Source organism: Syngnathus typhle, linkage group LG1 (assembly GCF_033458585.1).
Source record: "Syngnathus typhle isolate RoL2023-S1 ecotype Sweden linkage group LG1, RoL_Styp_1.0, whole genome shotgun sequence".
NCBI classification, from domain to species: domain Eukaryota; kingdom Metazoa; phylum Chordata; class Actinopteri; order Syngnathiformes; family Syngnathidae; genus Syngnathus; species Syngnathus typhle.
In genome coordinates, this window is record NC_083738.1 from 28,120,067 (window position 1) to 28,148,033 (window position 27,967).

General features: G+C 49.5%; 2 protein-coding genes across 4 annotated transcripts; both read right to left on the bottom strand.

Moving 5' to 3' along the window:
* Positions 1–27,675, bottom strand: shbg (sex hormone-binding globulin). 3 transcript variants are annotated; one of them, XM_061275609.1, is made up of 11 exons: positions 27,506–27,673; positions 25,579–25,636; positions 3,863–3,890; positions 3,599–3,754; positions 3,012–3,109; positions 2,061–2,250; positions 1,787–1,948; positions 1,292–1,448; positions 835–974; positions 559–751; positions 1–255 (listed from the first exon to the last, which is right to left on the bottom strand). In XM_061275609.1, exons 4-11 carry the CDS (start codon positions 3,665–3,667, stop codon positions 128–130), a joined length of 1,137 nt encoding a protein of 378 aa, XP_061131593.1. In that variant the 5' UTR covers positions 3,668–3,754; positions 3,863–3,890; positions 25,579–25,636; positions 27,506–27,673; the 3' UTR covers positions 1–127. The 3 variants fall into 3 exon arrangements, with proteins under 3 accessions (XP_061131593.1, XP_061131602.1, XP_061131586.1); XM_061275618.1 differs by having other exon boundaries at positions 835–971; positions 3,599–3,890; positions 27,506–27,675; XM_061275602.1 differs by having other exon boundaries at positions 3,599–3,890.
* Positions 4,969–15,139, bottom strand: zbtb4 (zinc finger and BTB domain containing 4). Its single transcript, XM_061275593.1, has 2 exons — positions 14,057–15,139; positions 4,969–13,025 (listed from the first exon to the last, which is right to left on the bottom strand). Exons 1-2 carry the CDS (start codon positions 14,170–14,172, stop codon positions 8,036–8,038), a joined length of 5,106 nt encoding a protein of 1,701 aa, XP_061131577.1. The 5' UTR covers positions 14,173–15,139; the 3' UTR covers positions 4,969–8,035.
* Positions 27,676–27,967: the final 292 nt, after the last annotated feature.

A 27,967-nucleotide genomic window follows, 5' to 3' on the forward strand; every position in this document is an offset into this window, starting at 1 on the left:
TCCAAGATGAAAGCATTTTATTCACTATTGTACATGGCTAACAATTTAGAGTCTAGCTAGTACAGTTATCAGTATGAAAAGTCTGAATTATGTAGTCTTTTGCTAAGCAAGACCAAATGCTTGTGATTCATATGGGGCAGCTGTGAGAAGAGATGGACTGGTGTTTGATAGCCCGATCAAAGTCCACATCCTTCCCTTGGATCTGGACCTTCTCCAGGCAGCCCTTCAAGAAGTGGGAGCCGGCGTCGTCTTCGCCTGAGGAGCAAAGTAAGGACAGCGGCGCAGTCAATGACCGTTCTGCGACGACACATCGACCCTGAATTTAATCTGTTTCACTAAAATCACCTGAACCTTACTTCGATTCCTGCCATCTAGTGGTTAATAATGCTATTACAACTGAAAGATGCTTTTGTCAACGTGTAGCCGAAGGTACACAATTGTTTTCATAATGAGGTTCATTTGTGAGTTGTTGTGTCCAACCCACTGAAATACTTTGGGCTCAGACGGCTCGCGATCCCAAAACTGGTTCGTAAGTCGAGCTGTATTTCTGAATCTTACCAAGGAGGCCGCCGATGGCAATGCGGCTTCCTCTCAATTCGTCCAACAGCCCGGAATTCTCAGGCAGGCCGAGGAAATGGGATTCATCTCCACCGTGTCTCACTTCTAGCAAACCGGTTCTGAAGATCATGGCCAGCTTCTTGAAGTTGTCTTTGACACTCAGGACATGACCACCGAATAAGACTGTTACTTTCTGCCAATTGGAAAAAAAAAAAAAAAAAGTCAATCTTTGGTTGTCTGGCTATTCCTGGAAATATCTCACGTTCACGTGCATACCTTTGTGTCATTATGGGCACTCAAAGAAAACATGAGCGGTTGTCCAGGAGTCCTGACGCTTAAGATAGTCCCGTCCATTTTCGTGAAATCTCCCCACAGTTCGATCGTCACGCTGCGTTTGCGGTGTACCTGCAGGACTGCTAAAGAGACACAAAATGACATGTCCATGAACTACCCTGATTTCGAAGCGGGAGGATAGTTAGATTTTTCTCGTCCAATCCCATTTCAGCCTCTATGTGTTGCCATGTCAATCTAATCTGCCCAAGAATCAAAAGCAGTCGTGCCGGTGGACGTAAACGACGTAGTTGCGATATTTTCTTCACCAATCGGATGGCGCTTTCACCCTGGCAGGGCCAGAGCACTGGCCCTTGATGACATCAGCATGTTTCCGTCTTCTGATTGGTCGATCGGAGCAAGCCTTGTTACTGCCAACCCCAATCCGCTTTTGTTTTCACACCTGATGCGTTGACAATGGCCAATCCGTTCCCGGGGAAGAAGCTCCCCGGTCGGATGTTTTCATAGCACGGCCGGAGCTCTTCGGCATCCGTCTCCCAGGGGATGCTGAGGTTAAGCCAGCGGCCTTCCCGCACGCAGGCGTCCATTTGCGGCTCAAACTGCAAAGACAAAAAACGGGCATTTGAAAGACCCGGTGCTGCCTTTGCTCGTCTCGTTAGTGACACCGGCAAAACCAGTATGAAAGGAAAAAGCATGCTGCTTTTTGATTTTTAGCAGGGAGATGGTCGGCTAGCAAACGGCTAATCAACAGCTAACTTTCCCCTAAGTGTCTGTTGTGCGGATAGCCACAGAGGGAATGACGACTTTCAGGCGGCTCGGTTTTAGCCCCGCCCGCCCAGGCCGTCCGTCCGTGTCTTAACAATTCTCTTCAAATGCATTTCAAGAAATCACAAGAATGACTTTCCCGGGTCTTCAACAGACCGCCGTCTTGCACTACCTCAACAAACAGTCTCTCTCTCGGAATCAGGATCCCGCCAAGTGCCAGTCGAAGTGACCCCGAAATCACCTCCTCCGAGGTGTCGGACCTGACGCCCATGAACAGCCCCCGCGAGCCGTCCACGTCCAGGATTACAAAATGGCCGTGGTTGCTCAGCTCCAGCTTGACCAGGGTAAGGAAGAAAAAAAGTGCAATCAGAGGAATTCACCGGTTCCACATTTTGTATCGTATGGGCCTTGTGATCTGAGACTGATCGTGCCGGGCCGTTACTCACCGTGTGCCACCGCCCGTCGTTGAGCTTGGGCCCGCCCGCCACGTTGACGAGGACGCCGCTGCGGCTGAGCTGCATGAGCGGGATGCCGTCTTTCAGGGACAAAATGAACCAGTCCTTCCCGTCTTTGGTGTCCCCGTAGAAGATGATCCCCTCCGGGTCGTACGTCCTCAGCTGAAAGGACGACTTGATGCTAAACAAGAGCGTAAAAAGGGTCACGGCAGGAGAACCCCGAAATGGTCAACAGGATCTCAAACTTACTATGAACAATTCTTTTTAAAATCTTAATTGATTATATTCTTTATATTATAACGTACATTTTATAATATAGAATGCCTTTTTTTTTAAACATTATACGTAGTATATATATTTTTTATACTACCGTAAATTCCGGACTATAAGCCGCACCGGACTATAAACCGCACCAGCTAAAATTGGGGGATATTTTAGTTTTTTTCTTATATAAGCCGCACCGGACTATAAGCCGCACGTGCACACGTGTCTTTTTACAAGGAAAGTCCGTTCACAGAAAGCCTTTTTAAAGTTTTAATAACATACTTTAACATGTCTTTCTAAACACTGCCTGTGACGAAGGGTTTAGAGCCCTTTGACGCAGGTCACCTAGCGTGCATTCCTACTAAAGCTCATAATAGTCACAAGCGACACAGCCAGAATAAGCAGCAGCCATAGTAGTGTTTCAAAATAGTATTTTTGTTGTTGTATAAAAGTGATCAAGTCATCACAAAAATCACGAAAAAAATCCTTATATAAGCCGCACCTGACTATAAGCCGCAGGGTTCAAAATTTTGGAAAAAAGTCGCGGCTTATAGTCCGGAATTTACGGTATATCATAATATGTATTTTAATTGTAGAATGTATTTTAAAAATGAACAAACAATCCCACACGGAGGCATGACCTCACGCGCCCACGCACACACACGTTCATGCACTCACTCTCTTATTTTGGTAAGGTTGACTGTGATGTGAATAAGCGGCCTCCACGCGTCTCTCGACTGGCCCAGGTACACGGCGGCACTGCCCGATACATCTTTCTGAAAACAAACAATCATCCGGGGCCATCAGCCTATGTCGTTTTACAATAAATAATGCATATAAAAAGTCTACACCCCCCCCATTCAAATACCATGTTCGTGACATAAAAAAGAGGCCAAGTATTAATATAACCTTTAACCTTTACACATCTTATCCAGAGGTGAAGTAATAATAAACATCAGAAATAAGTTGGCTGCAAAAGTGTGCACACCCTCGTAACTGAGGATGTGGCTCTTCACAATTTACACATCAAAGTGTCTACAACTGCCTTCCATGACACTTTTCAAACACTATTTTAATTTTTAAAGTTCAAATGATCATATATATTTAAATAAATTAAAATATATATATATATATATATATATATATATATATATATATATATATATATATATATATATATATATATATATATTTGTCACACAATATTCTAGACAATATTCTACATTTATATATATTATATATATATATATATATATATATTATACCTTCCCGTGCACTCCCCACGCCAGTGCCGTGATGCTCAAAGCTAGCAGCAGTGGTCCAGTCGCCATCATCGTGCCAGTCTCGCCGCTTTCCAAAAGGTTCCCAAGGAGTGTGTAGTCCTGGACTGTGCGCCAGTCCAGAGGGCAAGAGGGCTGGCGCTGTATTGATTTGGACTCGGTGACAAACAGAATAAACAAATGGGGACAACACACAGTTTATCAACTCAAAGGGCAGTGGCCGGCGGCAAAGCTGTGAAGGACGCTTACCGTGGTAGCGGGTTCACCTCTGCCAACGCTATAGAAAAGTCAGGTGTATAAAAAGAAAATTATTCTTTTACACTGAATAAAGCAATTGCTGATTCAAATGATTTGATATCTATACACATCTTTTTAGTGGAAATTTCCAATTTAAATGGGAATTTTGTTTGACAAAATAAAATATTTCATAGCACATATTTTAAAATCTACTATTCTTTATTTTTCATTTTGCACAAGAAATTTAGCGCATCATTTAATAATAATAAATGTGTAATATAAAGCCAAGTTTTCAATACCGTTTTTTTCCATGTACAATGCGCCCCCATGTATAATACGCACCCTAAAAATGGCATGTCGATGCTGGAAAAAGGCCTGTACCCATGTATAATACGCACCCAAACTTTGACTCCTACTTAAGTCCGTGAAGGTAAGATTATTTCAGAAAAAAGATCATCTTTGGGAACAACCGGATGTTATTCTGCTGGTCAGTATCACTGCGCATGCGCTAGCAAACTCAATAGCGAAGAAATGTTTTGGATTTGTGAAGGGTACATTGTGACAGCAAACGAGCAGGTGATCGAGCAAGCCTTGTCTGATACCAGAGCATTGTGTTCGTATGGAGCGTGTTTGAAGTGAACAGCAGAAAAGAAAGAAAGCGCATCTGTAATGGCGGCCTCCGTATCATATCCGGATTAAAAAATAAATTTTTTTTTTTTTTTTTTACCCATGTATAATGCGCACCCCAGATTTTAGGACAATAAATTACTTAAATTTTGCGCATTATACATGGAAAAAAACGGTACTTTATTCTTGTTTTACACTACTAAACATTGAGCAGTTATCGAGGAAGACATTTTATTTGACATCTCCTAAATTAACCAATTAGATCAATTGTATGTCAAATGTTGTCATTTGAAAGAGATTTTTAATTCAACTCAAATTTGCCATATACAATATATAAGGGGAGTATTAACTCATTCACAGCCACCTTAGTACAAAGTGATGTCGGACGTCAATTCCTGTCAATGGCAGCCTGATGTTTGACGTTTATTCTCGTCAATGGCAGCGAAGGAGTGAAACGCACGGAAGACTAACATAACAACTATACAATATCATTGGGTCATCAGGTTAATACTTTATTTTGTTTGATTGCAGCAAAGAGACAGAAGGGGGGGGGTGGGGGCGAGGGCGGGCAGACGGGGGTCAAGAAGAGTTACGGGAAAAGGAGACTACAGACTTTGGGAGAGCTGAGGCTACGAGCCTTTGTATCAAATCTAAAGACAAAGTCCTCAGGCAACATAAAAACATCTGGGTTTTTTTTTTTCTTTCCCCCAAAAATAACTGACATATTTCGAGGGCTCTCTATGGCACAGTATTACCCTAGACATGATATATGATACCCCCCCCCCCCCAAAAAAAAACATTTAGCCACACCCCTACATCTAGGAACAGCTTCATAGCGGACAAAGCCGGCAGATCTATCTCCAAATGATATCTAAAGGAACGGAAAAAAAAAAAAAAAAAAAACGTTCATTTACAAATCTAATTTCTTATGCCGTAACAAGGCACCTTAAACATGGGAAATCTGGCAGATCTGGAGATAATGATTTAAATATCAAAGCAGAGGCACATTCATTTCAACGAAAACGTACAGTAGACGAGTTGTATAACACCACCAGGTTCCAGTCCGGTCACTACGATACGAGTCCATTGGCATGCTTTTGGTCTGTGTGACATAAGAAAACCATGGTCCAAAAACACAGCTACAGGAATGGATTGGAATATTGCCTCGGAGACGGACAGCCTTTTTCTCTTTTCTTTTTTTTTTTCTTCTTTGTAACACACACAAAAAAAATAATAATAACAACAGGTGGCCCGTATTGCGAGTATCCGAGGGATATGCTGACTTTGTGACTTTTGGTTTTTCCTCATCGCTTAACCGCTCACCCCTGAAAAGAGAAAAAAAAAAAAAAGAAGAAAAAACACCCGGTGGAGTCGGGCCAACTCAGAACCAAACCAGACCGATAGGGAAGATTGAGACGGGAACGAGAAAAAAACAACAACAAAAAAAGCTGTGCGCACAGTGTCAAGATTTGCCGAGCGTAGAGACGGTTAGGAAGCAAGTGGCGCTCATGCTTTCGTGGAACTGACGTGTTGCTAGCACTACTGTTTGTATATACGCATACCAGACTCTTATATTGTTCTGTAATAGCTTACGTGTATGAAACAAAACAAAACAAAAAAAAACCAACTGAAACCGTGTCTCGTAAAAAAAAAAAGCCGTTTGAGCATCTCGTCCGCATCCTCGAAATCCAGTTTAAAATCCGCCGTCCGAGTCACGTGACTCGGGGATCCAAAGGGGGAGGGGCTTAATGCGATTGGAAAAAATGTTCACATTGTTTCCACCTTTCCCAGTACCGACGGGTGGTTTCAAAGAAAAGATTGGATTCACCGATGATAGCGGATTTCCTCAACGACGTAACGCTTCACAAAATTCGAAGCAAAAGAAAGAAATCAAAGTAGCTCACTAAAGTGTCTAAAAGTGCGTACAGTGCAAGAACACGATTTTTGGAAAACAATGATCATAAGAGCGCCGTTATTTGACTGCATTTATATTTTGCATCTTGACTTCCATTCCTACCATTCGCTGTGATGATAAAGAATACCAGCAAATAGAAAAATGCTTTTAAGGGTGATGTTGGGGCGCTGTAAAATTGTGCAATAGTTGACAACTGCTAGTTTTACTACTAGCGACGTTCCAAAAAAATGTAAAGGTTTTATGTTATTTTTTTTAGGGAGGGGGGTGCTTTCAACGTCATCTCTTGATGTATAGAAATAAATAAATTGGCCAAAAACGTGGCAAAAATCAGCCAATTTTATTGAACGTCATTATCTTTGTCTTATGTTTTGCCAACGTGTGAAACAAAACAAATAAATAATAAAATGGGCTGAAAACTCAAACTTTAAAGCTATTCAGTGGTCAAGAAATGAATTCTTTTGAAAACGAAATAAAAGAATGTTGGGAAAAGTCGCTTTAATAGTGTGCTGGATTCTTCAAAGTGAGGGCAAAGAGCGAGAACGTGTACGTGCGGACCTTGAATTGGATCTCGAAGATGTCGAAGAAATGCTCAAAAGGGTTTGTCGTCGTCTCGCGGGACACAGCTGTACTTCATTGACCGTGTGATTCAAATTTACATTCATATTTTGAGGTTCAGGCCCCACCCCGCCCCTCAGCAAGAGGGAGGGGGCGGGGCTTAACCAGCAACATCATTGAAGATACAAGAGATAACAGAACCACGTGGGGGCGGGGCGGGGGGGTCCAGGCATCGCTTTGGCTGTTGAGCTCAACCTCATTTTTCCAAGCCTAGAAATAACTCAATACCCTGAATCCATTTCGTTTTTTTGTCCATCTACTCCAAAAGGGGAGGGGTGGGGGGGGATCGGGGGCGGGGCCTTTTATTTCCTCTCTCGTGTTAGGGAAATGAGATGAAGAAGGGAAGTGCAATAGTTTTACCAGCCTGCATTTGTTAACCCAGTGACCAGCTACATATCCAAAGCAGCTACAAGTGCCCCCCTTGGAGTGACCACTACGTGACTAGTTTTTGTGCACAAAAAAAAAAAAAGGTTGAAACGATGCTATACACGTCCAACAGTGTCGTCAGTCGCACGGGCGTGTCCAGAGCGCTCGTCGTACACGCTTCCGGACGGCGTATCCCTTCTATACGCCCACGAGAGAAGGAAGGAATGCCGTGTGTCGGGGTCGGGCCGCGTTCGGCGCGGCGTTCGCCGTCCTCGATATCTGCCGAGCTCGTTGCCCGTAACTGCCGAAGGTTGACTACTCACAAAAATCGCCTTTGGGTGAGACTCCGGCATCCGATGTTCAAATGCGAAATTTTGCCGCCACCCAACTTTTTTGTAAGTAGTGCATATAACTGGCTTTGAGTCGATTCGCTCTCGCAAAAAATAAAATAAAAATAAAATGCACCCTGACCGCAGTTAGTTATTCGGATATTCGAGATAATAGTTCTAGAACTACGGCACACTACGGCAAAACAGCAGGGAACAAAGATGGGAGGAGGGAGGGAGGGTTGGGAGGGAGGGAGGAAGTGAAGCTACGTCACTGGAACATTGGCCAAGCCTTCCCTCCCCGGTCCGATCCTTCTTGCTACTCGGCGCGGCGGCCTATGGTTTCTTGCCACTGCCGTCACGTTGCTTCTTGCCGGCGGCGTAGAAGCTGGGGTTGGCCACCAGGGGGTGCGGCGTGCCACCTACGTAGGGCCCCGCGCCGGCGGCGTAGTTAAAGATGGCTGGCAGAAAGGGCAGAGGCTCCACCTTGTCCGCGCCGGGCGCCATCATGTTGAGGGCCACGGGAAGAGCCGCCACGTTGTACGGGTAGGCCAGAAGCTGGGACCCGTAGAGGAGCTGGTAGGGGTCCGGATAGAAGGGCAGCTTGGCCAAGTCGGCGCCGTTCGGGACCATCATCTTTCCCAGAGGGCCGAAGGGGAGCGCTCCGGCGGGGTAGGAGGACACCAGCAGGTTGTCTTCTTGCTTCTTGGCTGGCTGGTAGGCGTCCGGCACGATCAGGGGCAGCGGGTACTCCTGGATGGGATAGCACACCGGCGCCGCTTCCACGTGCAAGCTCGGAGTGTCCCGGCTCTCGGGTTCAGGCGCTTTGGGTGGCCGCGGGAGAAGGAGAGCCTGGGCGGAGGGACGTTCTCCCACGCCGGACAACGCGAGCCGCTCCAGTTCTTGGACCTGCTGCTTGGCCGCGGCTAAGAGTCCAGGGCGGCAGGGGGACTTTGGAGTGCGCCTGTGCGACTGGGGTCCATTCGTGGTGGTGGTGGTGGGGACGTGTTGTGGGGATGGCACGGGACTCAAAGGCTCCTCCTTGGGGACTAACAGAGCTTTGTGGTCCGCTGGGGTGTGTTCGTGTCGACTGGTGTGCTGGACCCTCTCCGGGTCTTTCCCTCTTTCCCGCTGTTTCTCCAGCTTTCGCAGTCTTTGTCTCTCCATCTCCCTCTCTCGAGCCAGTATGGAGGACATGGTCAGGTCTTGTGCTTCGTTGGGAGACGGACTGCAGGACAGGGAGCGGACTCGGCCATCTTGGACCAGGAGGGGTTCCTTGTAGCTGGTGTGCGCAAAGGTAGCGCACGGAGCCTGCCTCTCTCTGTCCATAATGACCCCGTCTCGTGTCACCAATCGCCGATCGGTTGCCATGGAAACAGGAGGAGCAGCAGCCGCGGCGGTTATTCTAGTCTGCGGCGTCACGGGCACATTAGCCGAGGCGCCGGGGGCCGGCGTGCTGCGCGCGGGGCTCGCCATTCTGTCCAGGCTCCGTTTGCCCGGGGTGCGGTAGTCCAAACATTCGCTTCTGTTCATGACCAGCACGCTTTGGAGCGCGGGGGGCAGGGCCAGCCGGGTTTCGACCGGCGCCGGGTTAGCCGGGATCTCGCTCGTCTTTGGGCTGGGCCTCTTGTGGAGTTCCGGGTAGGCGCGCTCGGCCACCTGGGGCTCGTCGGCGGTCCCCACCTGCTGATGTTGCGTGGCCGGCTCGCCGCGACGGTCCGGTGACGACGAAGGTTGGTCAGTTTTAGGAGGTTCTGCTGTGGAGTAGCTGATGACTGAGACGACTTGGCCTTTCTCTGAGACGACGGCCTCTCGGCTCACGGCTGCGGTTTGGGGCGCCGGGACGTCCTCTTCCTTTTCCCTCTCCGGAGAAGTGCTGAGCTCGTGACGTCGGACGTGGCGATTGAGCGCGGAGGAGGTCTTGCACACTTTGTGACACTGCGGGCAGGTGTGCCGCGACAACGCTCTCCTGCTCAGGCGGGACGGACTGGAGTGGACGTGGTCGTCCTTCTGGTCGCCGCCCTCGGCTTTGGGCGCGTCGGCCACTTTCGGGGGTGCTGAGGGCGTGTCGGCGGGCTTGGGGTGCTGGATCCTTTGGTGGTCTTCCAATTTGTCCCTGGAGGGGAACGTGGCTCGGCAGAACAGGCACATGAACTCCAGAAGGTGACTGAGTTCGTGTTGGTCCCGCTTGCCGGAGCTGGAGAACCAGCAGCCGCACGTGGCGCACTCGGCCGCGTCGGCGTCGCTCCAGGGCCGCTTTTTGGGTCCCGAAGGAGCAACGGCGGCGAGAGGGTCCTTCTGCTTGGGGGATGGCGGCGAAGGTGCGGCGGCGGCGGCGGCGGCGGCGGCGAGCTCACCACAACCCAGCTTAGCTTGCTTGGCTTCTCTCTCGTCCCCTGCCGGCTTGTCGTCATCTTGCGAATTGTCCGTCTCCTTTTTGGCCCGCTTTCTCAGCTTTTCCGCTCTCCTCTTGAGCCGCAGAGCTCGCTTAAACTTGAGCTTTCGCTGCCAGCTTTTGAACCTCTGCAGCTGCGCCTGGCTCTTTTTCTTGGGCTTGTAGGAGTAGTAGGGTCGCCACAGGTTGTCCTCGGCGTCGTGGTCGCTGTCCTGCTCGCGGACCTTTTGGCGAAAGTTGTACTCCCTGGACTCGTCGGAGGAGTTTTCCGCCACCGCCGCCTCCTCCTCCTTGCTTTCTTCTTCTTCCTGCGCCCGGCTGGCTCGCCGGTGGCCGTGATGTTTGTGGTGATGCGAAGACGCCTCGCCTTTCTTGCTTTTGGGAGGAGATCGGCGCAGGTCGGTCTCGGAGATGCTGCGCTTGACGATGGCCTCCTCGCCGATACGTACGGTGATCTGGCACAGCGGGCCCGTCTCTTTGACCGCCGACGGCGACGGCTGCTTCGACTTTGACGGCTCGTTCTTGCCCAGGGACTTTCTGGACTTCAAAGAGGAGCCGCCGACCGACTCGGTATCTCGGGAGCGCTTTCTGTGGCCGTCCGAGCCGTCCCGTTGTCTCTTGGATGACTTGGCGCCGCCGCCCTTGTGGGAGCTCTGACTGGCGTTGATTTCAGGGTTCTGGTTTTGTTCACTTCCAGGGGAGACCTGCTTGCTGTGGACGATGACGGAAGACGACACGGCGGCTCCGTGAACGATGACCGAGGCTTTGGCGTGTCCGTACGTGATGACGGAGGGCGTGCCGCTCGGCTCGCCGCCTCTCTGGGCTTTGTGACTTTTGCTTTTGCCGCCGCTGGATATTTTGGAGCCGCTTCGAGGCGGATCCGAGTCGCGGGCCTCGTCGTCGTCGTCGTGTTTGTCAGGCCGGGCCGAGTCGGTTTGAGCAAAGGGCGGCGAGGCGGGGCGGTCGGCGGCCGCGACGTCGTCGGAAAAGCCGTCGGGGTCGGGCTTGACGCCGCTGATGAAACCTTGCAGGTCTCCGGGTCCCAGAGCGCAGCCCAGGCCGGGCAGGGGAGGGGCGTCGGCCGATGACATCAGCAGTCCGTTATGCAGGGAGTCGCTGTAAGTCTTGTACGGTCTTTTCTGCGAGCGCATGGGAAGGAGGCGGTAGAGCTTGAGGGCGTTTGCCTTCTGCTTGTAGCCGCCGTTGGCCGTCTTCTCGCTGGAGATGAGACCGGGATTGATGCCGTGGATGGTCTTCTGGTGAGTTTTCAGATTGTAGTAGGTAGCAAAGGCGTCCCAGCAGAAAATGCACTGGTAGCGGCGCTCCCCCGTGTGCCACACCTCGTGTTTTGTGCGGTACTCGGCCAGCGCAAAGACTTTGTCGCAGTAATGGCACGGGTACCTGCGGCGCCACGAGTGCACGTTGGAGTGACGCTTAAGGCTGGACAGCGTCATGTAGGAGCGCTCGCACACGGAGCAGAAGTAGATGACGTTGCCGTCCACCACCTTCACGAAATGGCTCTCGTCGCCGGCCAGGAGCTCGCCGGCCTCCTCGGCCGCGCCGCCGTCGTCGTCGCCGCCGCCTTGGATGCGCGCCAGCAGGCCGGCCGCTTTTCTCTCCGGCCCGGCCTGGTCGGCGTCTGCGTCGCCGCTCTCGGCCGGCGCTTGGCCCTCCTCGGGCGGCTCCTCCTTGGGCCGCACGGCGAGAGTCGGGCCCGGTCTGGAAGGCAGGCCCGGCGCTCTGCACGAGGCCTCGTGAGACTGCAGTCGCTTGCTGTGGATGAAGACTTTGCCGCAGAAGCGGCAGCCGAGGGCGCGGCTTCCGCGGTGCAGCCGCATGTGGACAGTGAGAGAGGAGGCTGAGCTGAAGAGCCGGTGGCACACCCCGCAAATCAGCTCGGGCTTGAGGATTTCGCCGGGGGAGTAGGAGGAGGAGTGGGGGGGTGCGGTCAGCCCCTCGGACGGGGGAGGAGGGGGCGGCGGCAGAGGGGGCGGGAGGTGGAGCGTAGGCGGGTGCAGGCTGGGTCCGTGAGGGCTCCCCAGCTTGGCGGCCGGCCGGCCCGTTATTTTCTCCTTCCGCTCGGCGTCCCCGCCGCCGCCCCCCCTCTGGTAGGCCGAGGCGCCCAGGCTGAAGAGGATCTGGGCCGTTTGCGAGGCCAAAGCGCTGCCGTTGGCCAACTTGTGTCTTTCGTCCCACCCGTCGCCGCTGCCCCCCGAAGAGGAGCTGGAAGATCCGGGCGCCGTCTTGTGGAAGTGCGTCTCCGGAGAGACTTTGGAGCACTTGAGCGGAGGCGGGGATTTGAGATCCTTCCTGATCAGCGCGTGAGCGGCGCTCATGGGGGAGGAGGAGGAGGAGGGCGACGAGGACGGAGAACCGTCGCGCCTCGGGGGCTTGAAAGGTCTGTGCTTGACGTCCATGGTGGAGTCCAGTTTCCATAGAGACCCCTCGTCGGAGCTCTTGGAGGAAGGCCGGCGCCTGTGCGGGGAAGAGGATGACGCGGCGTTACGGCAAAAGCCCGATGACGTCAACGAGGTCGGGAGGGGCCCGGCGCTGACTGGGAAGCTTAAGGTGATTTTTGCATTCTTAGGTCCGTCCGTCACGCTCTCCAGCCTGTCCTCCATGGCTTCTCCTCGACCGCACTGCCTTTTCCCCTTCATCTCCAGCTGGCGGAGTTCCCCTCGAGCGTCTGGTTTGGCCCGGTTTGAGCCACCGGGCGGCGGAAAGACTTGTGCGCTTACTCGAGTGGAAGGCGTCTGCCGCTGACTCTGGCGGCGGCGGCGGCAAGTGGCGTCCTTGGCGACGCAATGTGTGAAGGAGCAGGGAGGCGCTAATCCGGAAGCCAGGTGTCGCTCACTCAGAGGAGAGTGAATCAGACCCACGTGGAGGGGGTCCCACTCCTTCACCCCGGACACCATGACCAGCACCCGAATTCTGGAGGAAGAAAAAAAATTCGGCTTGAAGTACAAATAAAAACGCAATGAAACGAAACCGCCATCGTGCAAGTGAACATTAAATCACGTACTGACAAAGGCCTCTATACTGGCCACTAGTGTCCAATGCTCGCATGCAAGGAACAGCGTGAGGACAAAGTTGTTCAGAAACAATTGTTGAATCCATTCATTCGTTCGTTCCTCCATCCATCCATCCGTTCGTCCATCCACCCTCCATCCATATATATGGATATATATATTTTTTTGGGGGGGGAGTTTAGAGGGGCTGGAAAGGGGGGAAAAAAAATGGCCCAAATTGAAGGTACCACCAGAGTCACAGGTGAGCAATTATGGCAAAAAAAATAGTCATCACGATTATTATTTTATTTTTTTATCACTATTGAAGTCACTTCTAGTAAATATGATCATTTAACTGATTTCCAAACTTTGTATTTGTTCAATGACTACAACTCAACTTTCAATATACCTTGAAAGAAGAAGCGGAAAAGAAATGAGTCACTTCCCCGCCCATTTGAATCACGACTCCATATCGATTCGGCTCAATGACCCTATCGCTAATAAAAACAGTCACGCGTTCTCTTTCCACTCCGGCCTTGTTGGACATTCCTGGAAGGGCTTGGTATCTGCCGGATAAGAATTGAACTATTTGCCAGGAACGATGAAAAGGGAGGGAGAGCGAGTTGAACAGCGGCAGAAGAATTCGTGTAGAAGTCGAGATACTTGCGTAAACAGCGACAACTTTCCATGACGAGAAAAAAAATGAAGAGCTACCAAGCACTAGCCTCACATTTATGCTATCGGCTATTTCTTTTCCCATAGCAACCTATAAAATTCCCCAAAAGGCTTCAAAACTCTTTCAATATTAGTGGCGTACTGATGAGCTGAGAAACGAGCCTACACTGCCCCTTAGTGGCCAAGGCGAGCATCTCCAAAAACCATTTGGGCAAAATTGGATTTGGTGATATCAACCAAATGTAGGTCGTCATTAAAAAAAAAAAAATACTCAAGTACTTGACAAATGGACTGAAGCCGTTGCGCTGGGTTACTTCCTGCCACCGCCGCACAGCTGACGTCCGACCCGCCTCCCGTGACCGGATAGAACGCCGAGCCACTTTGCATTTTTCCATCTAACCGCAGCCGAGCGCCGCACGCGACGAGGCCACGCCGACGGCGCGCTCCGTGACGTCTTCCAGACCGGAGGGCCCATTTGGAAAAAGTGCTGATTTGCTGAGAGGCGTCGCAGCCTACGTAAGAGCGCAAATGACGCCAGGAGACAAAAATCCTCAGTCATGCTTTGCTGCCTGCGTTTTCGAGCGGCAAGGCGGCCGGGCCGGGCCGGGGAGGCAGGCCGCTGTAAAATTCCACAGGCAGCACTGAACAAGCGGAAAGTAGGTCAGCACTGTTATTGCAGAGGGAAGAGGAAGGCGAGCGAGCGAGCGAGAGAGCGAGAGAGCCAGCCAGCCAGCGAGAGAGCGACAACGGCTGACACGAAAAGGCAGCCGGAGAAAGGCGAGCGAGCGAGCGAGCGAGCGAACGAGGGCTGGCCGACTCACATTCCCTAAAGCCTCCATAGGCGTCGTTATGGCGTACGCGTCACGTCCTTCACTCATCAGGCGCAGGCCCACCCATGACGTCACCCCCCCGTCGCAAGATTAGCATCATGGAAAATGTCATAAGCGCCGTTTTTGATGTTGAAATGAGCAAACACAATGAGTCCGAAACTCAAATTTAGATCAAGCTTGAAAGATCAACTACAAATTAAACAAGAAATGTAAAGTATCTTGGAGTCGTAGCTAAATGAAAAAAAAGGAACATTTGTCAGGCACGTTTTGAGTCGGAAATTACAATCGGCAAGTCGATCGTTTTTTTTTCAAAAATAGTTTTTTAGATCATGAGGAAGCAAAATCCAAATCATGATTCAATTTGGATTCAATGCCCAGCCCTAATTACAATACATTCCATCATAAAGCGCAAACTACATATATAGGAAAAAAATCAATTGTTTTAAGACAAGCACGTTTAAGGAAATGAACGCAAACAATCCCGTGCTGGAACTTCTGCCGCACAATGATTTGCATTCAAGCCGGAACATTTGACTCTTTTTCAATATGTTGTCCTTTCAAACTTTTCAAACCGAGTCGTAATGTGCTTCATTTGGATTCCATATAATGACTGAAGAGACTTTTGCTGTTTCTCGTTGCAGACGAAAAAAAGAACTGCCGATTCCAAAGCGTTGAGCTTCGGCTCATGAGATGCTCGCTAGGGGTACAAAATGGCCAAGTCGCCATATAGGGCAGGGCTCCATGTGCTAGGAGGATGAAGGAAGGGGGAGGAGCCTCTCGGCAGACAAACACTCGGGCACGACAACCCTGTGCACGCACGCAGGCAGGCCCCGCAGGCTAGACGTCAACAAAGCCGGCCCCGCTCGGCCGCACTTGTCACCTGCGCCCGAGTGCGACCTGACGCCGAGCGCCGCCATGGGCTCATCTGCAGTCGCGACGCCTTCGCCGCAGCTTTTTGGCTGATGAGCTAGCACGCCAATCTTGGTACATGCGACAGACTAAATGCCGAAATGGCTCGGGAAATCCCTGAAGGCGAGCGAGCGAGCGAGCGCGGGCCCCGGTCGTCTCCGAGTGGGCGGATTCGGCGCTCGGCTAAAAATGTCAGCGTCTCATCTGACGCCCGCGCCGGGAAAATGCGTGCGACGCTCCCCTCCCCTTCGCACCCACTCCGCGGCTATTTTTTCATCTGCCTGTGACGCACGCGGGCGCCGAGCGAAGGCACAGGCACGACAACGGCGTCTGGCGGCCGTCCGGTCCCACAAAGACGTAATCAATGTTTACGTCGATTTATTCGAAAGCTTTCTCGTTCAGCCGCACCAATTAATCAGATGATTACCGTATTTTCCGCCCTATTGGGCGCACCGGGGTATAAGGCGCACCTTCAATGAACGGCCCATTTTAAAACTTTGTCCATATATAAGGCGCACCGGACTATGAGGCGCATAAAATAGAAGCTTTACTGCAACAAACTGAGGTTGACTAGGGTTGCGGTATGCACCCACTAGCCAATAACCAACGAGCCCTCTGTAAACAATTGCGTTTCTCAAACGATCTCCTGTAAAATGATTGGAACTGACTAAAGTTCAATCTAACGCATGGGTACTACTTACCTATGTTTCCCTTCCATATCGATCCGTAGATTTACTCGAAACATTAACGGAGCAGCCTATTTTGAAATGAAATAGCCTCGCGGGTACAATAGCTATTCGGTGACGCCCCCTGACTACAGTTACCGTAATGTTGGGAAGCGATGCGACCTTGTAATTTACTAGTCGTACTAAAACGTACTAAAACATTTTGGCAGAGCACTGTGTACAACCAGTATGGATCAACAAATTCATCACTTGATCCATATATAAGGCGCACCGGACTATAAGGCGCACTGTTGACTTTTGATAAAAATTTAGGTTTTTAGGTGCGCCTTATAGGGCGGAAAATACGGTACTTGAAAAATTAATCATTGTTTCCTCCGCCCGAGTCTTGGGAGCTTTGAGGGTTCTGCGCAGGTTCTGCACGGGCCGTTCCTGCCGGAGCCATCCATCTAGCATGAGGGGCCCCCAGAAAGCCCCCCTATCATTAGCGCCCCTGTTGCCTATTACTGCGACCCCTAACGCTCCACGCTCCTAACAGCCCCAGTTTTTCGTGCTCTGACTTGACTTGGGTCAATTTGAAGCAACTTTTCTTACCCGAGAAAACAACCTCCTAAAATGGATTTCTTTGTACAAAAATAATAATTGATAATAATAATGATTTTTAGTAATAATCTAATTTGCTGATTTCTAATCAAGCTGTTTTTATTTTTTGTATAAAAAAGATTAATTTATAATAATATTTTTTTTACAATCATTTCAGATCATTTAATTTGGGCTATTTTTAGAGGACATTCCATGTACTACACTTTATAGTAACGATTTTCAATTTCAATTCATCATCCCAATCGTACGTCATTTGGTTCCCCTCAGCTTGTCAGTTGAATACGGAGCTTTTCCACAGAAGCAACTTCAGGGAAAGAGCGCCGTTGCGCAACGTGCTGCAAGCGCGGACGTGACGTCTCGGCCAAACGGCCGGCCGGCCGCAAACATCCATTATCCCGGAAATCAAAGTTGCGATGGAGCAGCATAATGCCTAGCCTGTCTGCCGTGTTTGGTGCGTGCACGAGGGGTGGAGGGGAGTGCCCAGCCGCCCGCCAGCCCGCCTGCGGGGAGGAATGCGGGGGCCTCGCCTGGCCTCGCCTCTCCAGCTGGCGGCCGGGAGCGTGCGCGACGGGGAAGGTGTCGCTCGGGCTTTCTCCCCCGCTCGGGCTGGCCGGAGGGGCCCAAATCAAAGCGCCGGTTGGTCGTCTGTGAAGAATGGCTGCTCAACTCCACACAAGCCCCCACCGCCGAGCGGAACGGGACGAGATGGCGGCCCTCTCCCGCTCACGCAGCAAAACGGACCGTTCCGCCAACTCCAGCCGACATCTTTGAAAAGCCCGAGGAGACGCTCGTGACCTTTCTGAGGTCGTTTCCAAGGCGATACTTAGAGGCCTTATCTCGTTGAGCGCAAAGCCATTGCTGCTATTTTGTCAGGTTTCCTAAAAGGTTGCAAACACTTTTGTCTCGAGGAAGAAAAAACGTTGCCGACTTAGAACTGCTGGCGAGTGTCTGACCAACGTCTTTGTGACCTGGAACGAAGGCTGCCCCAAAAAAATAGATATCCAGGTCGTACGGAGAGAGAGCCTTGCTAACCTTTGCTACTTAGTGAGATTGAGGCTTTAGAAAAAAATATTGTCAAAAGTCAAATGTTTGGGCCAGCAATTAATACCTTCATTGTTATAAGCGTTAAGGGATCCCCAAAAGAAGTTCTTTTATGAATTATATAATTCAAAAAAATAATAATCATCCAATTAACTGGTTGTCAGAATTTTCGCTTAAAAAATAGCACCAACAAAAAAAACATACTAGTTGGGCTCACTATACGGTCCAGACGTTCTAATCCTCCAATTACCGTAATTTTCCGACTATAAATCGCACCGGAGTATAAATCGCACCAGCCATAAAACGCCCAAAAAAGTGAAAAAAACCCATATATATGTATATAAGTCGCTCCTGAGTATAAGTCGCCCCCCCCCACCCAAACTATGAAAAAAACCACGACTTATAGTCCGAAAATTACGGTAATAAAAAAATTAAATTCTTTTCTTGAACTTTGAACACTTCAAAATAAACTTATTTGAACACCAACCATCAAGCATAAACAACACCAACAATAATGCACACACTGAGGAGTGGAGCTACCTCCCTTTAAGAGGCGGAGCCTAATGTGGCGCATGTGACATCAGCGAGCGTGAGTGGCTCCTCGTCGCACTGATATCAATCAGCGTTTCCCTCTCAAGCTGAGAAGCAACATTGCCAGCTGGGGCGCTCGTTTCCCATATGCAAGTAAAAATAAAAAAACAATTATGTACAAAAGAACTGTCCGCCAACATTGTTAGTATCAGCGAATGCAAGTAGCAGCCACGACACAGCAAAATCTGACCAAGTTGGCGCCAGTACAAATTTGCTTGAAGGCCACGAGCGGCTGCCATGACGGTTCCTGGGTCCCAAAAAACTATTTCATAATAAACTATCATGTCTCATAATAATGCCCAATCATCATGGTATCCATTTTTCTTTTTTTAAATGGCCTCTTTTTGTAATTTGCTAAACTTTAGCTATTAAACAAAATCAATCATAATATTTGGCTCTATTGCGGCCACTTTTGTTTCCAACTTTTTTTAATTTCTTAAAACTTGTTTTATTCGCAACATTTAAAATGTTTTGTTTTCTGCTTTTGAAGAAGGCAGCAAATGGATGAAATATTGAGCGTTGGCAAAAGAGCTGATTAAGGGTTTGGAGAAAGGCCGGATTATGAGTAATATAAAAAAAAAAAAAAAAAAACAGGTAAGAATGTGTTTGTTTTATAACCTGTGTATTGTGCCAAACAACTGGAATTTGAGGAGTGAATTAAAATTCAAAGGCTGACCAGAAATGAGGTAAGTTAGACAGCAGCAATTTCATAATAATTATAAGTTCACCGGGCCTTTCCATTAAGACGCGGTTGCCGGACCCAAAAAGTTTCACAAGTCCTGAGCACCAAAACACAACCCTCTCATCTTCCCTCTGTCCTCGCTCCCTACGGCGTTCCCGCATCATACTTTCCATACGTTAATGAGGGAGGGGAGGGGGGGGGGGGGGTGCTCGGAAACCATGGAAACCGTGGAATGCCGAGTGCTTGGCAGCTGATGCCGGTCTGTTTTGGAAAAAACATCAATATGCCCTCCAACAACCTCCAGCACAACAACAGCCAGCTAAAATGGACGACACATGCGCAACCAAAACAAGCCACAGGAACACTCAACGGAAAGACATGTGGCCGTGGAGGGAAGAGAGAGAGAGAGAGCAAGAGAGAGAGAGAAAGAGAGAGAGAGGGGGGGGGGGGGTTGTCCCACCACCCAGTCCGTTTCACGCTCATTCTAACCTGTCAGTCCCTCACGCCGAGACGAGACGCGGCCAAGCTCGGAGCGATCCAAAACTTTCAGCGCCCGCCCTCGGAAAAAAGAAAAAAAAAAAAGTGCGACAGAGGCCGAGGATGAGGGCGACGAAGGCCTTGCTACATGCGCGCGCACGCCAAAATAAGGCCGGAGCGCGCGCGCACGAGCGCGCACGGGCTCCAATCGCCGTCCGCGCACACACACCCACCAGCGCTCACGCCCCGACCGACGCACGCAAGGCGACAAATAAACCCAAAACGCCAGACACCCCCCTGACCGCTTTGACGCGCGGAAAAGCAGGAAAGCCAGGCGAGCGAGGGCTGGGCTGACAAGACAAGGCAGGCCGGTCGGCAGGCCGGTCGGCCGGCCGGCCTCTCTTCCGCTTATTCGCGCTCTCTGGGCGAGCATAGAACGCAACGTACCTCGGAAAGCCTCCTGCTGCATCTCTGCTGCGATGTGTCCTCTCCCCCGCGCTCCTCTCTCTCTCTCTCTCTCTCCCTCGCTCGCTCGCTCACTCTCCCCCGTCCGTCTGTAGTCGAGAGAGAGAGAGGAAGGGAGGGAAGGCGAGAGAGCGAGCGAGAGAGAGAGTACACAGGCGGCGTATGAAGACAGAGGGCAGGAGCGATTCTCACACTCCAACTTGCCCTCTCTCTCTCTCTCTCTTTTTCACGCTCCAGGTTTTACCTCACACACCACACGGAGTCTTTTTCCCAATTCCCCCCCCCTGCAAGTGACCCCCCCCCCCCCCAAAAAAACCTCCTTTCCGCACACCCCACCCAACTGAATCCAATCTTCTTTTTATTTGGAAGTGTTGTTCCCTTTATCCCTCCACACACACACACACGCGCACGCACACGCACACACTACTTGATATCCACAAAGCCCGACGATAGGGTGAGGGAGGGAGAGGCAGAGCGAGCCGCGAGGACGCCATTTAAGCAGTTTGTCACGAGCGTGGCGAGTCCCCAAAATGGCTGAAAACAAACAGGAACTGAGCCAAGTCGCAGACCCCAGGCACGAGGACGGGCGGGCGGACGGACGAACAGACGGAGCGGGGAAGAAAGAGAGAGAGGAGGAGAGAATGAGAGACAGAGAGAGAGAGAGAGAGGGAGGACAAAGTGGCGGCAGGCAAATGGCGGATGGGAATGCGCTTGTGAAGCCAAGCGAAAGTTGGCGAAGGGGCGGGTGGACGGGTGGACGGGGTGGCGAGGCGAGGCGAGGCGAGGCTCCAAAGTAATTGGATGCGTTAAATGGCCAGGTTGAGTGGCGGACATCTATTAAATGATCAAATAAGGAAAGTCCAGGAAAAGGCGGCGGCCTATGAGGTCGCCGCTCGGTGGCAGGCCTCGGTTGACGATTCACGCAGGTGTGTTGGAAGAGCCAGCCAGCCACCAGGAAGTGGTGAGCCCGGAATTAAGCAACGTCTTGATACCCGGAGGAGGTGGCAGTCAATTCCATTCAACTCACTTGACAAGGAGCAGCGGTTTGACACCATTCATCCAAAAAGTGCATTGGCGCCAAATTAAGCATAAAAAATAAAACAGGTAGCGTGAAACTAGATTGGCGAAGAAACAGTTAGCACTGCTAGCTTAAAGGGGAAGTCAACGCTCCAATTTTCTTTGTCAAAGTCTGCTTTATTGTCAATCCCTTCATATGTCAAGACACGCAAAGAAACCGAAATTCCGTTTCCTCTATCCCACGGTGACGAGACACAGTACACGATAGACATACAAGTAGACGACACAAAATAAAAACAAGTAGCCGCAAACAATAAATAATGAATAAATAATATGAGTGATGAATAAATAATAACCAAATAACCCAATAAATAAGAATATTATATTTTATATATATATTATATATTATAATATATTCTATGCAGCCCAACTGGTTGAAACACGGTATTCATATTCATGTGCGAAAATATGAAAGAAACAGGCCAAATTCATCCAGCCCAGGGGGCGGCCATTTTGCCGTCAACTGAAAATGACATCACAGTTGCCATGTCTGAAGTGGCGACCAATCCCGGCTCGGAAGCTGAAAATGCCGAATGACACGCTAACAGTTAGCATTTCTACAACAATTCAAAGTAGCCGTGTGACAAGATTTCCCAAAACTGTCAAAATGCTGAGTCATTTCAACGCAATGAGAAATAAAATAAAAACAAAAAGCCAAATGAATCGTTTAAATCAAAATCCCACCGTAATACATTCTTATTTTTAATGAAAACTGACAAATATTACAGTATTGGGGAGTAGAAATATAATTCTTCCTCTTTGTCTGCAAGACCGTATGACAGAGTAGCGCCCCCCAGTGGCCAGGGAAGGCATAGTAGGAGGAGCAGCGCACCCGCTTGCATTGCAGCATTACGGATATCAGCTAAGATGTCTCGCAAAGAGCGATTTATCGAAACGAGGAAAGAATGGGAGCCGTTGAGGGTAAACCCGTTGAAATATGTTGTGTCGGCGTAACGCTACTTGTCCCTTTGAGCCCGCCGCCCCCCCCCCCCTCGAATCCACCAACTGAATCCTGACGCCGGCCGGCCGGCCGACCGACCGGCCGCTCGCCTCCTGCCCTTTCCCTCTCACTCCCTTTCATCACTCTCTCTCTCGCTCTCACCCTCATTGTGAGCTGCCACACTGGTCGCCATGGGAACCGCTCGGGGATTGGGTGTTGTTCCTGTGACCTGTCTGGCGGCTCTCAAGAGTCGGAGGACAAACTTTTTTCTTTTTTTGAACCCCCCCCATGTTACCACCCACCGCCAACTCATTCACTCCAGCGCGGTTTCACGTGACAAAGAATTACATCTCGGTGGAAAGAGCCAGCCCAGGAAGAAAGCAAGAAGTTTGTAAGAAGCGGCGTGCCTGGTGGCAAAGACAATAGCTTTAGGATGTGTGTGTGTGCGCGCGTGTGTGTGTGTTTGTGTGCGCCAAGTCTACACGCGTGCTCGCCATCAGCTCGTCCATTCAGAGCGCCCCCGTCGTCCGGCCGCCCCTATTCATGGCTCTTTGGCCCTGACGTGATCACGGCTTTTCATACTGTGCTTCCAAGCGACATCTGAACGTCCAAAGGAAAAACAGCAGCACCCCCCCAAAAAAAAAAAAAAAAAAAAAAAGAAATGAAAAACAGAGGCTAGCAGGAAGCCATTTTCTCGGAAAATGTGGAGCCGCATCACAGATAGAAACTTTCGGAAATGTATTTTGAGTTAATATCGTTATAATGGTCTGCTAAGTGAGGAAAAGTGGCCAAAAACACATTTAAGAGTCTGAAAGGTTTTTTTTTTTTTTTTTAAATTCTTACGATTTTATTTTATTTTATTTTTTCAATTCTTGGTGCTAAAGTGGTCAACAAATCTCCCACAATAATAATATTAATAATAATGTTCTGCTAGTAATTCAGAAGTTTTTTTGTTGGAGGAAGTAAAAGATCAGAAAATACGTTCTTTTATTCATTGGGATTACCGTTTTTTTCCATGTATAATGCGCAAAATTTAACTAATTTATTGTCCTAAAATCTGGGGTGCGCATTATACATGGGTACAAAAAAAAAACATATATATATATATATATATATATTTTTTTTTTAAATCCGGATACCATACGGAGGCCGCCATTACAGATGCGCTTTCCTTCTTCTCTGCTGTTCACTTCAAACACGCTCCATACGAACACAATGCTCTGGTATCAGACAAGGCTTGCTGGATCACCTGCTCGTTTGCTATCACAATGTACCCTACGCAAATCCGAAACATTTCTTCGCTATCGAGTTTGCTAGCGCATGCGCAGTGATACTGACCGGCAGAATAACATCCGGTTGTTCCCAAAGATGATCTTTTTTCTGAAATCAGTTTACCTTCACGGACTTAAGTAGGAGTCAAAATTTGGGTGCGTGTTATACATGGGTACAGGCTTTTTTCCAGCATCGACATGCCGTTTTTAGGGTGCGTCTTATACATGGGGGCGCATTATACATGGGAAAAAACGGTAGTTTTTCTTTTTTAATCATGGTTACATTCTGCAACTATATATTCAACAGCGGGGAAAACATCATCGGCTACTTTACGGTGTCCGACGTGGCCTATTAATAATCCCATGACGTCATGTATCACCGCAAGGGCACTGTGGAGGTCAAAGCTTTTTCCTCGTGCGAAGGCCAGTGCGGAGCGAGAGAGTTAAAAAAAAAAAAAAAAGAAAAGAAAAGTCAAGGCTGAAGAGCAACACCATAAAAATAGAGCAGCGTGTAAACACATCTGGCCCAATTTGAGAAGCCTTACGTGCTCGAGGTTTTTGCACATACGAGAGACTATGGGGCCCAATCGATTAATCAGCCGTCTGATTACATTGGCCGATATTAAATTGGCTGTCTGATTATAGTATTGGTATTAAAGTATTGGTCGATTATTGGAATTGGCACAGGCCAATTAGAAAAAAAAATAAAAAGTCAATATCGGTCAGGCCCCCGTGAAGTCAAATTCCTACAATGGAGAGTCTTCGGAGGTGAATGTATTTTTGGAATGTGGGGGGGGGGGGGGAAGCCGGAGCGGCCGGAGAAAATCCACCAAACCGCGAGGAAAACAAACTCTCCGCAGGAGGCTCCACGGCCGGAATGTTACGCAGACGCGCTTCCCGGCCTTCTGCCGCCAACGTTTGTCTACGACGTGATAAAGGCGTCGTCACGGCGGCGAGCGATTTGCGCAGGCTGCTCACTTCTCAGCAAAAAAAAAAAAAAAAGCTCAAGTGCAAACGCTGCAATGCATCAACACGTTTTGTTTCAGGCAGCGGACGTGTCTCGCAAGAGCGGCCGAGTGTCGGCAGCAGCGCACGTCCTCGGTGACCTGCAGAGGAGAGCGGATGACTAAGCCGCTCTCCGGCTGACTTGGACGAGCTTGACAAGTGGGAGGGGCCAAAGCTTTGAAAGGCCTCCAATGTCAGCGCACTCTTCAAGAGGAAGCGGCGGTGGCGGCGGCGGCGGCGCCGCCTTTTGGAGGCCGAGGCAGCTGCTTAGCGGACGCCGCGCCGCAAAAATGCGAGGGGTGCCGAGGACAAACGTTAACTCTCGCGTGCCTCGTTTGATTTCGGGAAACACACGCATTGTTTGGTGCATTAGTTTAAAATATGCATTTGTGTTTGGATTCTAAGCCTTCAATGTCCAGTTGGCAGTGGTAGGAAAACATTTTCAGAAATGACATTTTTTATTTTATTTTCTGTTTTAAATGAACATTCACTGTACCGGGTGCGCTTCTGACCCCCACCACTAGATGGCGGCAGCACACTTCATCAATTCATGCTGTTTTTTTTGTTTGTTTGTTTTTTGCAGTGGGGAAGGGGGGGGGGGCAATCCCAGTTGGGGACGGGAATGGACCTTCGTGCTGCCATCAGTAAACCAAAAAGAGGAAAAACAAGAAAAAGACAAAGTTTGTGTGTTTGCTGGTTACGTGGCGGACAAAAGTTAATATGCTCTTTTTTAATGCTGTGTGATACCATTTTTCTTATAAGAAATTCACAGTGGTGTTTTTTTGTGGGGCCCGATCGATAGGAATTCTTTAGGCCGACTGATATTTGGCAAAATGTAATTCCGATACCCGATTAATCGGATGTTGTTGTTTTTTTTAATTAAATACATAACGAATAAAAGAATTTCATTTTGGCCATGCTTCGACTGTTTTACATTACTTTGTCTTTTCAGTATTTATTTCGGGGTGGGACTGTCATCATATGTTAAAATAAAAATCTTCCCCTGCTGAAAACAGAATCCCTGGGATGAAGCTCCTCAACTCATTTCAACTTAGTTCCTTGGTTCCAACATAACAAAAGATGCCACCAAAGCCATACTTTTATCCTAAAGTAGGGCAGTGATTTTCATTTCCCAGAGATTTGCGATTGGCTAATTGGGACAAATGCAATCCAAAAAAAAAAAAAATGGAAAGCTAGCTCGTTACGCTGCTAAATGAAAATTCTCACCTTTCTTGGCATCACTTGAGGAGTTTGCATGCCGGACCCTGCAGACGGTGGGCCTGACCTGCAAAGACAACACAGGGACCCTTTAATGAGATGTCAAGAGCCCGCGCGGGTTTTTAACGAGGCCGCCCGGCAGTCGCCGCGGATTTCGACTGAACCTCGAGCGGCGTGTCAAACGGCAGCGAACGGCTGCTTGTGTAAGCGCGGGCAATCCGTGAGGAGGCGGAGCGTGCGCACCACGCCAAAGGAGACTGGGAAGGATAGGTGGAAAACAAAATGTGTGTGTTTGCTCGATACAAAGTGGAGGAGGGACAGGGGACGGACGGCTGCTTTTTCCACAGCCGAAATCAAATTAATTAGCTCCTTCATCTCCAGGCAGCTACTCGGGCACGCTGGCAGAGAAAAGCGGAGGGGCGGGGCGGAGGGCCCAAGAGATAGGAGGACATGGCGGCGCCGAGGAAGGGGCAAAGCGTGCGGCACATGTGCGCCATTGACAAGGACGGACGGGCCCGCAAAGGGAGGGAGGGGCGCAGGCGGCTTGTTTTGCTCGGGGAGGAAGTGGCTGCGTGCGCTTCCTGTTTCGGGACGGCCTGTACTTTGGAGGCCGCCGTCTTTTTGGCTCCGCTTTGGCGCCCATTCACGTCAAGCCCCCTCGGGGGCAACTCCAACAAAGTCAGCAACTGAACTCGTGGCTCTTACGCTCGACATTATGGCTGGAAAGCTAGTCGACACTTTGAGTACCATCATTAGGAGCAACGTTAAAAAATAGAAAGGCCCGAGCGGTTTTCTATAGTCACTGTAAAATGACCCACGATGGATGGAAACGTTCAGCGCGACTGACTTCCTTCTCTCCAACGATTTGCAACTTTTTCTTTCTTAAAAAGTCATTAGGCCGGCCAAAGAAGTGGCTAAAAATAGCCAGCAAATCTCCGACTCGCCAACACTGACTCTCTTTCCGCAGCCATGTTGTTCGAGGCAGCAAGACCGCTTTGTATTGGAGTGGGCCGGCCGTTACGGCACCATCACATTTGACGTGAGCGTCCGACAATCTATCAAACCTATTGGCGGATCAATTCGAGCGACAGTCTCGATAAAAGCCACTTGAAGTCCAGTGAATGAGGGCATTGGGAAAGAATGTCTCAAATCGATGAACCTTTGGAAAACCGTGTGATGAGGCACGACGGTGATAAAGGGAAAGAAAGACTGGAGGACAGATGGCGGCGGCCCTGCGCTGACGTCACCCAAAATAAACACACACAGTCTAAAAGCAAGTGTACAAAAAGCTTCGTGTCGGAAGAACGACGTCCACGTGAATTTAGGTAGCTGGCCTTTTTAGCATGAAACATTTTAGACTGCCCCCAAATGGGCTGAGAAAAACAGAGACGGAGGGCGCGTGCCTCCAACGACGTCACTCACTTTTATTGTGAAACACACCCGGATGTGCGAAATCAGATTAAGCAAACGAGAAAATCGTCCATTTCGATACCGTTCGCCCTAATTGGAGTGAAAAGGAAGACGTTGACCGAGAGGCCTTTCTAAATTAATCCCAAGGCACGACGGAAAAAAACTAGAACGAGCTCCATTAATTATGTTGCTTTAATTTTCATTAACGCCCCTTGCGGTATTGATTTCTCCCCTCTCCCAATTTGCTGTTTCAAAGGTCATCCGTCAACACGCTGACTGACAACATCCCGGGACAACAGCGCCCCCTCGTTATGGGCATGCGCACTTTTCACAGGAGTTGTGACGACTTAGCAAATTTGGATTGGAAATGTAAAATAGCACGAGTCCGGTTACACAATGACTTCATGTCACGACGAACAACAACGCTGCTACTCGGGACATTTCTACACTGTGACGCACACGAATTCAGCCACCACGTTGTCGTGTGCACGCCAAGCGCGTGCGTGTGCGCGCGCGCGCGACGTACCCTTTTCTACAGAGGACGGGGTTCCGGCGTTAGCCTCTCGTTAGCAGCTTCCTGAAAACCTTTGAGCCTATCTTCTCGTCAGAAAAAGACATTCAAAAGACGCATTTTACTTCCAATGTCTCCCTTTGTGCAGCAACCTTATTGGAACAGCAGAGGGCGCAAGCTTGAAGACCAAACACCGCCCACTTCCGCTTTCGTCATTGGTATTACGTAAAGGCTGGGTGTTGCTGCAGTTAGAAAAACAGACACGCGGGGGAGCTATTGGGCCATTTGGGGGGTTTTGTAGCGTGACCGCTGTGGTACAAAAGCGAGGTGAGAGGATATTGATAAATAGGGAATGTATTGGTAAAATATAGGGACAAAGGCAATAAGGAAAGTGATGCTATTAAAAAGGATGGGACGAAAAAGTACAAAGGAATGTGTAATCATTAAAACATCCACATGAAAAGTCCAATTACTAAC